Raw genomic sequence first — 18,358 nt, 5'->3', positions numbered from 1 at the left:
TCTGCAATATGTAATGATTCAGCAGTGAAACGTATGAATATACACATAACTTTAATGCAATCATAATTCTCACATTTGACCTCAGACATTTTCTGTACAAACAATAAAAAAAAAAAAAAACTTTTTGCAGGGATTCACACATTCACATCAATGAACATCATGACATTACCGGTCCATACTGGGGATAAAAATGACAAAACATTGTTGGTTATGAATTTACACTGCCCTTCCCCATGCTTCTGCAATGAATGAATGCAGTTCGGAAAGGCATCATATTCTTTCTGTCTACTGTTTTACTGTAGCTGCATGTCAAGGTTAAACTAGTATCTTGAAAAAACCTGTTCATTTAGCAGCCAATCACAAATCAAACACCTAATGAAGTGCAGATAGGGAGGGAAAATATGGCAGAAAGGAAAGTAAGAAACATGATAAAGGATTCTCACTCAGTTTGGTATGGAAGCCCATTTCCGCCACATAAGGAAAAAAATGCTTTGGCAAATCAATTGTTACAAAAAAATTGAAATTATGAGATACTAAGGCAATGTTATGAGATCAAAATTATGAAAAAAAGATGAAAAATTATGAAGTCGAAATTATGACAAGTCAACACTATAAGAATGCGTGACAAAAATTCAAATAGTTAAAAATATGACAAAAAATTGATAGTCATAATTTAGATCTTTCATCTCATAAATGATGTCATGATTCTGATAATGTATCAATTTCAACTTAGTATGTCAATTTTGATGTCATAATTTACCTTTTTTAATAATTTGAATGTTTTATCTCATATGATTTTTTTGTTGTTGTCATAATTATGTATTTTTATTGAATAATTTAGACATATCAATTTTGACTTGGTATGTCATAATTTCAAATTTCATCTCATAAGTGACGTTTTACGTCATAATTATTACGGAGCCCCGGACATGACATGCAGTTAAAAAATAGTAGGCTAAATCGTGCGCACGATTTATAAATCGAGGGAACGAAATAGTAAATCGTGCGCACGATAAAACAAATTTTCTTGCATATCATGTGCTCCGTATGACACTATCTCATAAGTATGACTGTCATAATTTTGACTTTTCATCTTATGACTTAAGATGTCAATTTTGACATATCATGACTTTTTATTTCAACTTCATTTCATAAATGACTTATGTCATAATGCTATCTCACGACCAATTCGTACGTATTTTACGAGGTGTCTAATTCATATGATTTGTCTAAACCCCAGTGACGTGTAGGTTTAGGGGCGGGGTTTGGGGTAGGTCATTCGTATGAATTCGTAAAATACGTACGATTTATCAAGAAATGTATGAATTCATACGAATTAGCCACCTCGTAAAATACCTACGAATTGCTGCGAGATCGGGTTGACTTATCTTACATGTCAATGTCATAATTTAAATCATAAATATAACTTAGTCTGTCATAAAGTCATAATTTCAACTTCTAATGTCATGATTTACCAAAGCAAGTTTTTTTTTTTTTTTTTTTTTTTTTTTTTTGTGGCAGAAATGGCCTTCCATAGTTTGGTAATATACATCACACAGTGATCATAATAAACAGGCACATTCTATTCATAGTTACAACGCAGAAACCTTCCTGCACCTCAACCCTTCTGGAGCAATAAGCCGAGACACACGAGCACTTGCAGCGTGACATCTAAACCCAAACAAAATAAAGAAGTGGGCTTTGTCTGTCCCTTAGGAAACCTGCAGTCCTGAAGTATTAACGACATCTTACTATGAGCGTTGTCACTTTTGAATGGTCACAGCAGAAAAACGTTTGAAACCATGTTCCTCACAGAGATATTCCAGTCTCTTGATGCGTCGTCACAGATATGCGACAAACGGGGAAGCTGCTGAATACACCAAGAGCACAAGTAATGAGCATCACGTCCGTGTTTCACTGGAAACTGTTATCATAATGTCACTATCATCCTACTCGCCGCTTGAATGAGGAAACAGTACTGTAGATTTCTTGAACGCTCATTTCAAATGAAGAACGTGTAGATCAAGAGGAAGCAGGGAAAGAGTGGAAGAGATTAAAGGGGTAGTTATCTCTAAAATTGAAATTCTGTCCTCAGTTACTCGCCCTTTTTATCCTCTGTGGAACACAAAAGAAGACGTTTTGATAAATGTTCACGCTGCTCTTTTATATACAATGAAGGCAAATGGTGACCTTTAAAAAGCACCATAAAAGTATCATAAGTGGTCCAATGACTTATACGTTACATTTTTAGTCTTCTGAAGCCATACTATAACTTTACGTGGCAAACAGACTAAAATTTAAGTCATTGTTCGCTGAAATTCTTGCTCAACAGCCATAGTCATCATTCAAAGGGTTAGCTCACCCAAAAATGAAAATTCTGTCATTAATTACTCATCCTCATGTCAAGACCTTCGTTCATCTTCAGAACACAAATTAAGATATTTTTGATAAAATCTGATGGCTCAGTAAGGCCTCCATTGACAGCAAGATAATTAACACTTTCAAATGCCCAGAAAGATACTAAAATACATGTTTAAAACAGTTCATGTGACTACAGTGGTTCAACCTCAATGTTATGAAGCGACGAGAATACTTTGCGAAGCTTTACGAATCTTTTGTTTCAAATCATTGGTTCGGAGCGTGTATCAAACTGCCAAAATCACGCCCCCCAGTGGTGAACCATTGAAATTTCGAAACATTTATGTCATAACGAAGCCTCGTTTACAGAAATCACTTGACTTTGGCAGTTTGATATAAGCTCTGAACCACTGATTCGAAACAAAAGATTTGTAAAGCTTCGAAGCTTCATGAAGCAGTGTTTTGAAATCGCCCATCACTAGATATTGTTGAATAAAGTCGTTATTTGTTTTTTGGCACACAAAAAGTATTCTCGTCGCTTCATAACTTTAAGGTTGAACCACTGTAGTCACAGGAACTGTTTTAAATATGTCTTGAGTACCTTTCTGGGCATTTGAAAGTGTTAATTATCTTGCTGTCAATAGTGGCTTCACTGAGCCATCGGATTTTATCAAAAATATCTTAATTTGTGTTCTGAAGATGAACGAAGGTCTAACAGGTTTGGAACGACATGAGGGTGAGTAATTAATGACAATTAATTAACATTTTTGGGTGAACTAACCCTTTAATTGTATTGAAAAGACCAGTTTGAACCAGGGTTATTATCATTAAAAATAAAACCAAAAAACATTTCAATCTTTAATGTTTCACAGAAAAAAGTCAAACAGATTACGATGGACATGCGGGAGAGTAAATGGTGACTGAATTTTAATTTTTTAGATAAACTATCCCTTTTAAAGTATGGAGAAGAAAAACAAGCCATCGTGTCTGAATGCATAACAGACTGGACAAACACTTCACAGAAGGGTTACTACAAAGGGACTGAGACAAAAGGGCGAGCGAGAGCACAGCGTCACTGCTTGGAACCTTCTTCCTGCTCTTCCTCCTCCTCTTCCTCATCAAAAGACACGGCTCCAGAGGTATCGGAGATGCTTCGGCAGTGTCTGTACCAGCGGATGACTTCCTGAAAGACGTTGTCCTCCCCTTCCTCCACATCTCTTCCATCCTCTTCTTCTTCCTCGGGTGAAAGGCCAGACTCGGAGTAGGAGGTGGAGTAGTAGCAGGAGTCTCCCTTGCTCCACAAAGGCCTGCGGTCTGGTTTGTAAACCGCACACATTGCCCTGTCGCCCTCCCCTTCTGAAAGCTGGAGTTCTTGGGCATGTGGTGGCACTTCTTCTGAGATGAGCAGGTCGTCTTGGTCTGTCTGTGTGGAGAAGGGTTCCTGCACACTCCGGTCGGTGTCTGACTGACTGAATGCGAGTTCAGCGACGTCTGTCTCAGCCTGACTTGGCACTGGGCAGCTTTGATTGGATAATACCGCGTCTGAGGGAGGAGCAAAGTGTAAGAATACCTATAGATACAGGTTGGAGAGGATAGAAGTGGAAAAGAAGATGGAAAGAGACAGAAAGAAGACATGAAGGACAAATGGTACCAAAAAGGAAGAAATTAAGCAGAAAACACAAAAAACAGATGAGAAAAAGCAGAAGAGATGAATGAAATGACAAGACTTATGTTCCAAAAAAATGAATTCAAGATCAACAAAAAAGATGTACTGTGACATCTAAGGAAAATGCAAATGTACAGAGTCTGCAAAATGTATCTGGACACTTTTTGACACGTCACTGCATTACATACAAAATACCAAACCAAGTGCTTGTGCTTTATATCTTTCAAATATATGCTACTGTTCAAAATTTGGGGTTTTTAAGATATTACTTTTATAAGTAGTCTCTCATGCTCACCAAGGCTACATTTATTTGATCATATATAGTAAATAATAATGCAAAATATTATTTTATATATATATATATATATTTTTTATTTTTTTTTTTAGCATCATTACTCCAGTCTTCAGTGTCACATGATCCTTTGGAAATCATTTTAATATGCTGATTTGCTGCTCAAAATACATTTCTCAATGTTGAAGAAAGTTGTGCTACTTAATATTTTTGTGGAAACCAGGATATGTTTTTCAGGATTCTTTGATGAATAGAAACTTCAAAAGAACAGCATTTATTTGAAACAGAAATTTTTTGTAACATTATAAATGTCTTAACTCTCACTTTTGATTTAATACATCCTTGCTGCTTTAATTTCCTTAAAGCTGCAGTCCGTAACTTTTATCTCTTTGTCGCCATCTCTGTTTGAAACCTGTAATTGCAGTTATTTGCGGAATTATTATTTATGTGGGCTGTGCCTCGGCACGGCTCCTCAGCGCGGATGAATCTAATGTTTTGAGGAGTCACCACACCAGTGTGGATACTGTACTTCAGAATCACAGATCTACGTCTTAGAAGTATGACCAAAATAAGAATTTTCATCAGAAAGTGAACAAGTAAGTAACATGTCTGCCACTTTTGTTCTGACCAACTGAGAAAAAAAAAAAAGCATTACAATAAATCGCGCTACCAGTGTGATTAAATCTAACGATCGCTTAGCTCATATCGCAACAAACCGTGCAAATTATTATTATCGTTATACTTTGTTCTTAAATTGCTAATGTTAACAACATCAGCATTGTGTGACTACGTGTATTTAGTGTATCAGCGTCCAAAGTGTTTCGATTTTGATGGTTTTTTTACGGGTGAATCTCCAGTTATCACTGATGATTGTCATTTGGACCTTTCTGGATTATAATCCACCATTAAAATGACAAGTTTAATTATTGCAGCCGCTGTGAGAAAAGGCTATAAATGATCCGCCACCTGCAGCGTCCGGGACTCCTTCTTTATGTAAACAGACGTGACGTAATGACGCAAAGGCAAGCTCGTATTTCCTGCGGAAACCTACCAGTACCACTCAAATTATAAAACATTATTACAAGCTTACCGTTGTGAATTGGGCTAAGGTAAGGAGAAAGTTTTGAACACTGACTGGATATGTACTTGCTCAATAATTGATTTTGGATAATTTTTAACCAAAAAAAGTTATGGACTGCAACAAAAAAAAAAAAAAAAAAAGTTTTTGAATGGTAATGTATGCAACTCGCTTTGATATTTTGTTACAAAAACAAACAAATTCGCCTTTCATATATTTTAATTTGTGGCTCAAGTGTGTAAGTACATTCTAGGGCCACTTTGAAGGCCACGCTCACCTGAGCTCAGAGTTGTTGTGATTGGCTCGTCATATAGAGGAGGGTCCTCTTCATATGACTCTTCGTCCATCTCCTCCTCATCTACAGAGGTCCAGGCACGGAGCTTCGCCTCTGCAATGGCAAACTGCTCAGCCACACCTAAAAAAAAGAAGAATCGTATCGAATGACACTGGACTTTACACAAAGACGCTAATTAAACAGGCGGCAGTGCAACAAAATCTCTTTTGACACAGCGATGACGTACAAGTTTTCTGGTGAGGCTTTTGTTCTTATTTGAACAAACTCTGCTGCTGAGAGACTCGAGTTAGGCTGTGCTAAATGCAAGTTAAATGACAGCCTATCTCAGCAGCCCAATTCACTGCAGTCAGGAAACTGATGACAGCCAAACATGTAGCAGAGTATAAAAGCTGCCAGGTAAAGTAAAGTAAAAGGAGGAGTGCTAGAAGAAAGGAATGAAGAAAACTGACATGCAGGATCAGCAGGTGTAACTGTGTGACTGTGTAATCTAATTTAACACCATCTGCTGAGTCTAAAAGCCTTCAGCTGACACATGATGGAGCGGCAAAAGTTGACTGACAACTGATCAAATTCCTCTTGCATTATATACTGTATACTGATGATATAATAATAATAATAACACTTTAATAAAATAATAAAATACTGTAATACAATAAAACAATTTTTTATAATTTTTATGCTTACTATAAAAGAATTCATATTTGTAATTAATTATTATGAATATATATAATGAATAAATGTAATAACTGCATTAATAATATCGATTACACATACATACTGTTCACACACTTTTATTATAATATTAATAAAAGTAATAAAACAATTGTATTCACCAAACTTTTAAAATTATGGATGAGAACACAGAATATTATATGGTAGTCATTATTGCAGTAATTACATTAATTATTAATCATAATTACATTAACTGTTTGTCATTATTAATAATGCAGACTCATATATACAGGTGCTGGTCATATAATTAGAATATCATCAAAAAGTTCATTTTTTTATTATAAATTATTTTTAAAAATGAAACTTTCATATATTCTAGATTCCCTACATGTAAAGTAAAACATTTCAAAAGTTTTTTTTTTTTAATTTTGATGATTAGAGCGTACAGCTCATGAAAGTCCAAAATCCAGTATTTCAAAATATTAGAATATTTCCTAAAATCAATCAAAAAATGAATTTGCAAAACAGAAAAGTTAAAGTTCTTTAAAGTATGTTCTTTTGTGCACTCAATACTTGATCGGCAGGACATATTACAGCAAATGACTTGCTCCTAGCACAAATTACTGCATCAGTGAAGTGTGGCATGGAAGTGATCAGCCTGTGGCACTGCTGAGGCACTATTGAGCCTTCAGATCATCTGTATATTGTTGGATCGACTGTTTCTCATCTTTCTCTTGAAAATATCCCATAGATTCAGGTCAGGCATATTGGCTGGCCAATAAAGCACAGTAATATCATGGTCATCAAACCACTTGGAAGTGGTTTTTGCACTGTGGGCAGGTGCTAAAGTCCTGCTGGAAAAGGAAATCAGCATCTCCATAAAGCTTGTCAGCAGATGGAAGCATAAAGTGCTTCAAAATCTCCTGGAAGATGGCTGCATTGACTTTGCACTTGATAAAACACAATGGACCAACACCAGCAGACGTCACGGCCCCCCCCAAATCATTATTGACTTCAGAAACTTCACACTAGACTTCAAGCAGCTTGGATTCTGTGCCTCTCCAGTCTTCCTTCAGACTCTGGGACCATGATTTCAACATGAAATGCAAAATTTACTTTTATCTGAAAAGAGGACTTTCGACCACTGTTCACTGTCCAGTTCTTTTTCTCCTTAGCCCAGGTAAGATGCTTCTGACATTGTCTCTGGTTCAGAAGTGGCTTGGTAGTCCTTTTCCTGAAGATGTCTGAGTGTGGTGACTCTTGATGTGCTGACTCCGGCTTCATTCTACTCATTGTGAAGCTCTCCCAAGTGTTTGAATCGGCTTTACTTGACAGTATTGTCAAGCTTGCGGTCATCCCTGTTGCTTGTGCACCTTTGCCTACCCAATTTCTTCCTTCCAGTCAACTTTGCATTTAATATGCTTTGATATTTCACTCTGTAAACAGCCACCCCATTCAGTAATGACCTTCTGTGACTTACTCTCTTTGTGGAGGGTGTCAATGATTGTCTCCTGGACCATTGCCAAGTCAGCAGTCTTCCCCATTAGTGTGGTTTCAAAAAACAAAAGATACCTGGATTTTATACTGTAGGGATGGTCATTTAATGAAACTCAAATGTAAATATTCTAATATTTTGAGATACTGGATTTTGGACTTTCATTAGCTGTACGCTCTAATCAACAAATTTACAAAAAAAAACTTTTGAAATGTTTTACTTTACATGTAGGGAATCTAGAATATATGAAAGTTTCATTTTTTAAAATAATTTACAATAAAAAAATGAACTTTTTCACGATATTCTAATTATATGACCAGCACCTGTATATGTGTGTGTGTGTGTGTGTGTGTGTGTGTGTGTGTGTGTGTGTGTGTGTGTGTGTGTGTGTGTGTGTGTGTGTGTGTGTGTGTTAAAAAACTACACACACACACACACTATTCTATATTCTCTTCCATAATTTTCAAATATTGGTAAATAAAAATTGTATTCGTTTTATTAATATTATAATATAACTATTTTTAAAATCTTGTATAATTATGCAAAAGAATGTATAATATTTGTAATTGCTATCATTATGAATGCTTTATTTGAACTCACATTAGCTGATTATTATTTTTATTATTAATTATCTTAATACTAATGTCAAACCCTTAAAAGAAATGGTGACCAGCTGCAGCACCTAAAATATACTGTTTATCTTATACATTCATGCAAATGTTAAAAACTTTATGTTGAGTAATAAAGTTCATGTCCACATTAGTTGGCAACAGCCCATATATAAACACCCAGGCAACAATATCTTTGATCATCTAGGGTTATCTCCTCAACACTTCATCAGCAGTGAGAGATCCACAGCTGTAAAACACCCACCTGCTGCAAACCGGGCCTCCTGCTCTCCCTCGCTGAGATGGGAGTAGGAGTTAAAGTGAGACTGCAGTGTGGCAGATGGAGGGTCTAAGGGCTTAGACCAGCCCTTCCACTCAATCAGATGAGCCACCCGACCCTGAGCCATGGCCGTGGGTTTGGTCACGTGATCCTTCACCACCTGTGAGATGCCTGTTAGGGAAAGCACAGCAGATTGGTGGTAAATACTGATTAACTTAGTGTGTTACTAACATGCATAAATGCTTCTGATGAATGAAGCTACAGGTGTTTAAATCCTCACCATTAAATGATGATCTGGCCAGAGCTGCAATTTCCTGGATACTAAGAGCTTTTCTTGACTTGGGGAGCATATCAATAGGGTCATCAACCTGAGGAAGAAAGTTCAAAAGTTCAAAATGGTCTCCTTTTGCACTGTGTAGATATTATAATATACCTTTCCTAGAAAGAAGCAGTTATAATGGTTTGGTCTTGTTTGGGCTTTTTTTAAGAATTTTATTCAGCACAAATGTATTAAATTAATTTGTATTACAAAAGATTTCTATTTCAAATATTCTATTTCTTTTGAACTTTCTATTCATTAACTGTTTTCAACATTGATATAATAAGAGATGTTTTTAAGCAGCAAATCATCATATTAGAATGATTTCTGAAGGATCATGTGATCCTTTTCTGTCCAAAGGCCTTAATAATAATAAAAAACAAAGATATGACATCCAAAGTATGTAAAGTAGTACAACTTGATCTCTTTTATTGAATTCAAAAGGTTTCAATTATATTTTGCTACATATAAAGGTATTTTGAAAATTTTGAAGTGTCAAAAAGTCATTCGGTTTAACCATCCAAAGGCCAATACAGCCATTTCATTTGTGATTAAAATACCTTAAAATGTAATAAATGTATATATTTTTTATTCTGGCATGATTTTATAACATCATATATCAATCAACAGTGCAAAATGGTATTAAAAATATGTGTAGAAGTCGTTGCTTTGTTATAAGAAAGAATGTCCAGAATGATGTCATTCGGAGTAACCAATATAAAAGGAACATTTTGGATCAAGTCATGTGGTCAATATCATGTGACAGGATTTGACATCATTCAGACACCTGCAAAGGACCACGCAGTCATGAAGCAAAGTAACTAACTCTCTTTTAACTATTTGAAAAATTCATGTTTTCACTTGCTCATACACGTCCCGAAATATCAGGTCATTCGGTACAACTGTGGAATAAAACGTGGAAAATGTTGTAATATTTTAAAAACTTGTACTAAATATAAAATGTTTGATTGTCATTTTGCTAGCTAGCTAGCAAGCTAACTAGCTAGCTATCTAGATATCAGCCTTTTAGCATTGTTTGAAAATATCGTCATTCGGTATAACCAAAAGTGTCATTCGGTAAAACCGAATGATTTTTTTGGTGTCAAATTTTGTCCATCTTGTAAAAAATGACAAAAGCAGTGTTAATTGATTATAAAAACAACAATTTCATTGTTAATGCTTAATAAAACTTCAAAATTAATTGTATGTCCATTATATTTTTTGGCACTTTTTAAAAACCTTATTCGTCAATTATTCGTCAATATATACACACACACACACACACACATAGTCATGGTCAAAAGTTTACATACACCTTGCAGAATCTGCAAAATGTTAATTTTTTTAACAAAATAAGAGGGATCATACAAAATCCCTCTTACTTTGTTAAAATAATTAACATTTTGCAGATTCTGCAAGGTGTATGTAAACTTTTAACCACAACTGTTTATTTAAAAATAATCAATACTGTGGGTGAAAAAACAAACTCACTACATTACATATATATCCTGCTATGAATGTGATACACACAATTACTTTCCAACGGTCCCCTGTAACCTGCTAAAATACCCACACAATTGAAAACACAGCAAAGACCACCATCAAGGAATTAACGGCCAAACACCAATTCGTTCTCTTACCTTATTACATCTCCTAACATGTCTCTCTCGCTGTATGAATGGACGCATCTCAAAAGGTTGAGTTTTCCAGTCAAGACACAAATACCAAACTACAAGAGCTCCAAATGAAAGTACAGGCTCTAAAGTCAGTGCCGACTCAAGCTCCACCTCATAAACAGATGCCAAATCCACAATTAACCCTTAGACAATTCACTTGCACTCATCCAAGTTGAAGCATATGTTAGTTGCACAGGCTGTTAAAATGTTCTTTGAGAGATCAGCCACACTGTGGCATTAATAATCAAAGCAGCTGATGGCTTAGACATATTTGGCCAATCAAGCCTCTTCCTGTGGCTTGTTAATTTGCAAACAGCATTCGCTGCCATGTCAGATAATATTAGCCTGCAGCCCTCAAGATGATAAAAAAAAAAATCTGGCCACAGCTGGGGGCTAATGACCTCTGGCATTTGACTTTAATGGAATACATGATGGAAATCTGAATTGACAAGTGACATCCATCGGTTTAAAAAGAGAACTGATGTGTCTGATGAGTGATGAGGTGACTATGTGTAGCCCTTGTACTACAAAACTTTTAGAAACAAAGATCCAGTTTCTATTTTCAAATAATCAGGTGAGGTAAAGGATTCATAAACCACCAAAACAAAAGTAGGCCACTGTGTCAGGCATGAAATGATGCATTTAAGCTATATCCACCCTCCCAAAATCAAATCACACAGGTGGTTCTGACATGCACGTGCCTGATGTCAAAGTCTTGAACGCAGGTACATATGCTTAAGACAGATTGCCCTTTAAAGCCCATAAGAAAAGCTGCTACTGAAGAAGATTGCAGAGGCACCAGCTGCCTGCCATGTTTCAGTGCTGTATGTGGGTCAAATATTTCTGCGTGATTTGGGGTTAGCCGTCACAGCAGAGAGAGACAGACATGGGCCACGGTAATCATAATGAGGTCAATTAAGCTTACACCACAGGATTTGGGCTCATTTTACTTCATTACCCTGGTATCATATGCTAATACCATGGTACTTTGATATGGTAACGATTCAGTACCATGGTACTGAATAACACTCACTCTGCTCATCATGTCATTCAGCCTTCCGAGAAGAGCTGCAGAACAATTAAAACTAAAATTTCCAGACGCACTTTCAGAATGCTTGTTTTTTTTCCCCTCCATAGGTATCAGTCTACATGTCCAAAACATAAAACATGGTATAACCATAGTACTATGTGCAGCAAAAAACAAAACAAAACAAAACATAATATTACTATATTATTACTATGTAAAAAAAAAAAAAACAAGCTATTACCATAGTACTATGTCCAAAAACATGGTATTACCAAGGTACGTGCCTGTCCACAAACATATTAGCATGGTACATGCCATAAAACATGGTAGTACATGTCCTAAAAAAATAACATGGTATTACCATGGTACTACATTCAAAAAAAGAAAGCATCATACCATGATACATGTCCAAAACAAACACACACACAAAAAAAAACACATGGTATTGGTATTATTACCATGGTACTTAGTCCAGTATAGTATAGTATTACCACGATACATGTACAAAAAAAACTAAACAAAAACAAACAAACATGGTATTACCATGGCACTGTGTCCAGAAACATAGTATTAGAATAGTACATGTCTTACAAAAATGGTACTACATCCAAAAAAGCAACATAGAGGACCCATGATAGCAAATTCAAAATGAATAAAAACAAGGTGTTATTACTACTATATCCAAGGTACATATTTTTTTCCATGGTACATGTCCAAGAAAAAACAAACAAACATGGAATTACCATAGCACTGTATCCGGAAACACAGTTTTAGCATGGTACATGCCCAAAAACATTCAGGGCTGCCAACTCTTACGCATTCAGCAAGAGACTCACGCAATTGACACTGTTCTCACGCTCTCAAGCCATTCTCCAATTTTCTCACGCAGTGAAAAACATCGTGGAGCAAAGAGGACACAGACAAGGCTTTGACAGACAAGACAGTGCAGGGTACTTTTGATATGAAACAAAGTCTCAGCTTTTAGATTTTGTAAGTTTTATTACGAAATTCAAATGATAAATACAGTTTTGGCGCTCTTTAATGTGACCTGACGATTGCTGTAGCGCCTCAGTTCAAGCGAAGCAGGAGCGTGTGTGAACTGATCTTCGCTTCCTCTTTATTACTAGTTGTTATAGAATGAAATAAACATGAATGAACATCTGAGGGTATGTTGAAAGAAACAGTACAACTTACTGAAATATATCATGCCTCATGTAATCGCTCAATCAGTGCGGAAAGACATCAATAAAATTACTTGCAAACAATGTCACGTAACGTTACATTTACCTCAGAAAAGCCATTCAGTGTCATCTCTATAGTTAGCGAGAAAAATGTACTCTACAGAGGAGCATTTTGTAAAAAAAACAAAAAAACAAAAACACTATATTACATATTAATTAAATTATGTAATTAAAAAGTTATTATTAATGTTATTATTATAAAAATGGTCTTGTATGCAACTGTATACAAATCAAGTGTTAATTTTAACATTTAATAACAGGGTTATAGGCTAGTTTACAACATTAGTTGAGAAGGACTTTTTTTTCCTTGAGAAAGATTAACGTACTATATATCCACGTATATTTCCGAATGAATCAAAATGTAATTACAGTCTTATGATTAATTATTCCCAGGCAGGAATAATTCTCACTCTAAGCTGAACTCAAAAGTTGGAAGCCCTATGGTAAGAATAATACATGTCTTAAAAAATAACAGGGTACTACTTCCAAAAAAGAAAGCAACATACCATGTACATGTCCAATTATAGGCTACATGGTATTACTATTACCATAATGCTCTGTCCAAAAAACGTGGTATTAGCAAGGTACATGTCCAATACAAACAAACAAACAAACATGGCTTTACCATGGCACTATGTATTAGCATGGTACATGCCCAAAAAACACGACATTATAGTATATGTCCTAAAAAATAACATGGTACTTCTTTCATAAAAGAAAACAACATACCATTGGTACTGGTACTGTCAAAATTATACATAATTATTATTATTATATAATAATAATTATGTATAAATTATTATACATAATTATTATGTATAATAATTATACACACACACAATTAGCCTGAATGGGCTATATGAACACACAAAAGAATTCGCTATAAGCAGGAAAAAATAAATACACAGAAACTGTCACGGAGGTAACGAGGTCATGCATTGAGATTTGTTTCATCTTGAAATGAGCTGCAGCATCTCGAGCAGTGTCTGGGTGAAATAAATATATAGCCTAAACATAATTAGCCTTGTAAGGTCAAATATATTACAGCAATTGCAACAGATATTTAGTTGCAGTGAAGGAAAACGCATCTAAAATAGGCCACCTGAGCTCAAATCATGGAAAGCAACACAATGCAGTTAATGCAATATAAGGGCCGGTCGTTATAGCAACAGGTAACCCGTGAACCATCTGTCCCTGAGCATCATTAATTCCCATTGACCATGCACAACACGCAGGCACAGGTCTATGAAATGTGCCGCTGTATCTGAGCTACTAGGGTTTGGGACTTGGCTGGATCGATTGGATTTTTTCCCTCAATCTGTTTTTCCCCAAACTGTTACATTCTGCATTATGCATAACTAGCATCATTCCATACAAATTCAGTGATCTGAAATGACCATCTGTTTCTATGAAGCCCGTGTACGACAGTAATGGCACAAATAACCGGTTATTTTGCGGATAATTGGGCGCTTTAAGGTGATGAATCAGGCCCTGATAAATGAATCCCATCACATAAGTGAGGGTGACACGGCAGGACATAAGACCCGAAGTCCATCAGCGGCCCGAGAATTGACTGATTGATTGATTGATTGGCGAGCAGATCATTTTCATAAACAACAGTGTAGCAACAGCACTCAACGCGTTTGTTTCCTGGCAACAGGCGAGCTGTGATATTATTCACGCATTGTACGTGACGGCCTATTGCGATCTCAGCAATACCAGCGCAACAACACATGCATTGCAGTCACCAAAACCATAAACATTGATGGTGCGAGCGGGAATCGATGAGCATTTTGTCAGTGACATGGAGTCCACACGTACCTTTAGATTTAGTTGGGGTAAAGCTGTCAAAAGCATTGCACATGGATACAGCATTAGCGTTGAGTCTCAAGAGAAGAATCGCGGAGCCGTCTTCGGCAGTGAATAATAGACACCACCTTTTCTTGAGCATCAGAGACAGGGGCAAAAATGAGTGCTGCTGTTAACCCACGAAACACATCGTCCCCACCACACTGAGTCTTTTAGACAGCGTCATCCCACCTGTAATGCGGCTCTCTTAAAGACACAGCCTCTTTCACACGTACAGAGCCTGAGCGATGAGAGCAACTTACTATGGCAAGCCGTTTTAACATTTATTCCCAGTAGCGGCTCCTGACCGTAAACTTAGGTAGAGCAGATTCTGGGTCTTAGTGCTAGTTTATGATAAACAGTTTGTAAGCTTTATATTCTAATCGCTGAACACATGCAGAATACTTTTGGTACAGGTTGCGTTATTCTGCCCGAGGGTGCAAATTACATCATGCGGACGGTGCACGAACGCGGACGGCTGAAGTATACCCGGGGCTTTAGAGCGCACCCGGGGCTTTTTAAGGCTCGCGGCCGGCCGCACACCCTGTCCGCGTACAGCCCAAATTTCGAGACCACGCAGACGGTGCGCATGCAACAGCGCATGTGCAAGCAGGACAGAAGAGTCCACTAGGTGGCAATACGCACAGTACTGAGCACAAAGTGCAGTCGACGAAGAAGAGTATGTAAAGAGTGATTCAAAAACAAGACGAGTAAACTCAGAAGCATGCCTTCTCCATCGTTGTTCATTCATGTTCTCTTGGTGTATCTTCTATGTTGCAATGGTGGATGCACTATTTTTCTTCTCCGATTCTGCCCAGCGAATGTCCGGTTGATGACACAATGTCTGGTAAAAGTATAGAAAAAATTGTACTGCGCATGTGTCGAACTCGGTCATCCGGGCGCATCCGTGGTTTAGTATACTTTGAAAGATGCGCAGGCGCGACCGCGCGCGACGACGCGTCCGGGCGCGGAACGTGAAGTATACCTGGGGCTTAATGTGGATTGACAGGCTTTGTACACACAGCACATGCATAGACTGCTATCTTAGAATTGCCTTTATGTAGGCAACAAGCAATTGTTGTTTTGTCTCCAATTGGCCCTTTACCGGGAGTTTGATTGACTGGCGATCTAACCAATCAAAATGCCAAATCCGCCATTTTGTCCGACAAAGCAGTCAGGAGTTAGATTAATGTCAGTGGACTTGAACTTGAAAAATGGTGTGTACTGACATCTTTCCACGGTTGAAACAATATTCCTTCTGATGTTCATTCATGTTTATTTGATGCTATAAATGAAGAGTTTGGTTCCAAAACGCGATAAACGCCATTTTTAATCAAAAATTGAGTTTCCGCCAAAATCAGTATTGTATCTGGTCGGTATTGAAAAGTCATTTATTAATTTTGCACAAAATGCAATATCTGTCGTGTTATTCTGTTATGTTTTCTCCCTTTCTTTCCAAAACGCGACAAACGCCAGTCTCCCTTCTCTGCAGAATGCGATATATCCGCTTAACCAATCACAGCGCACCATTCCACGCACTGTAAATAATAATGGCGCCGCTCTGAATACACCTGGCATCCTAGTTTCCTTATCTGCTTTGTACTTTGTGATCAACAAAAACAGAAAAATTAATAATTTTGACGGCATTGATGAACCTGTGGTGGTTTCTGCGGTGGGGAAGAAACGCAAGTCATCGAAATGTAATCATTTACGTGAGGAGATTAAGATGAGGCACTCAAGTCGGGAGGAGGAAAAATGCCGGCTGTTGCTTGTTCCATGACAGCATCAAATTTCTGTCATGGTCCCCAAAACTGAATCATGAACAGTTTTTAAAAGCCGTTTTTAATACCAATGTACTCGGCAAATGTGTTTATTTTAACCGTGCAGTGGCGCCAGATACTCTTTAATCGGTAATGACAAACAGAGACATAATTAATTTATAACATTAACAAGATGACCCGTTGAATTCATTTTGGGAGCAACGACTGAATGTATTTTTAGTCAAATGCCTGTATATAAGATTAGTATTGGCAAAGTTCAGAGGCTGTCATATATGTGAATCAACTTAATTTGTTGTGTATTTTCAATATGAAAACTAACTTTTATACTGATGGACTAATTGCATTTTAAAAAAAAAACGTGTCATGGATTTATTGCATTTTAGGGGAAAAATAATCCGTTTTTATAATATATCTTTGAAAATCAAAATCTAGATTTGAATTTTTTATGTTTTTATAACCAAAAGATGCTATGTGAAAGTTTGAAACAGAAAATAGTGGTTTTCATCTTGCCACTTTCTTGGTAAAGAAAACACATTTTTACTCAAATTAATCTAAATGGATTTATAGCGTTTTGGAACCAAACTCTTCAAATTAACTAGTAGGAAGAGATGATCGGTTTACAAACTGCTTGAACAGGCGTTACAGTGATTTGTCACAACACATTAATGAGCCAGAAAACGGTATTTATTCTTTAAAAATTTATTTTTGTTTCATATCAATAGTAACATGCTCTGTCTTGTCTGTAGACGCATTGTCAGTGTCCTCTTTGCTCTGCGATGTATTTTCTGATGGCTTGTTGGATGTATCAACAGTAACTAAAGGGGGTGGGTCTTTGCAAACAGTCAATTGTTGTTTTAGAATATTACAAGTTGTGAAGGAATTCCAGTGAGGAAAAGAAAGTGTCTATTCTCATAACAAACAAACACAACAGAACTATATAAAGGCTTTTCACATTAGCATGTTTACATGACGCCTTTTTCAACTAAAAACAGAAAAACAGTTCTTTCATACGACAGCATTTTGGAGGCCTGAAAACTTTTGAAAACAATAACATTATTGTCTCTGTGTAAACAAACAAAAAAAATGAATTTGTGAAAACAGTGACGTCATGTGCATATGTATTACATGTTCAGTCTATAGGTGCGTAGTTTTTCTTTACAAAGTGACCTTGCCAACTACTGGCCTGGCATGCATAACACAGCGTTTTTAATTGGTTTTGCGGATCCATGCGACCGGGGATGGTTTTGACAACGTTGTTATCTGCACACAAAAAAAACTTTTCTGTTTTTAGTATGCTGTCGTGTAAATGTACCCTAACCCTAATATACACATGAGTTCACACTTACATATAATCAGATATAGTATAAAATGTGTATTTGGCGTGCTGTCCAAGGAAAGGGCTGTAAGCTCTCTTCTTTTAAAGAATAAATGTTTAAACAGACTGCCACACATGCCGATGTTTCAATACATCTTCATTCGCTGGGTTAAGAACTTATCATCCGCTCCCTTATAATGTAGTCATTAGCACCTAAGATGATATAAACTGAAAACATGTTATTCACCCCATGGACAATGGCACTTAATAATAAGCATATAAGGCTTCTTAAGCCTATAAGCTTAGGAAAACATGTTCAGAATAAATGGTTGCCTTTATATCTAACATATTATTGTACATGGATTTGTTGTCTCAGAAAATGATGCATCAATTTACCCTGTGCTGTA

General features: G+C 36.6%; 1 protein-coding gene across 1 annotated transcript; it reads right to left on the bottom strand.

The window, feature by feature from the left end:
- Positions 1-34: 34 nt before the first annotated feature.
- Positions 35-15,104, bottom strand: fam131aa (family with sequence similarity 131 member Aa). The gene is made up of 5 exons (XM_051881037.1): positions 14,829-15,104; positions 9,025-9,112; positions 8,730-8,915; positions 5,672-5,809; positions 35-3,900 (listed from the first exon to the last, which is right to left on the bottom strand). The coding sequence occupies exons 1-5, from the start codon at positions 14,880-14,882 to the stop codon at positions 3,431-3,433; spliced, it is 936 nt and encodes a 311-aa protein (XP_051736997.1). The 5' UTR covers positions 14,883-15,104; the 3' UTR covers positions 35-3,430.
- Between the last annotated feature and the right edge of the window lie 3,254 nt (positions 15,105-18,358).

The sequence above is a fragment of the Ctenopharyngodon idella genome, chromosome 2 (genome assembly GCF_019924925.1).
Source record: "Ctenopharyngodon idella isolate HZGC_01 chromosome 2, HZGC01, whole genome shotgun sequence".
NCBI lineage: Eukaryota > Metazoa > Chordata > Actinopteri > Cypriniformes > Xenocyprididae > Ctenopharyngodon > Ctenopharyngodon idella.
Note: the sequence above shows the minus strand (reverse complement) of the source record. Positions and strands in the feature narration are given on the sequence as shown.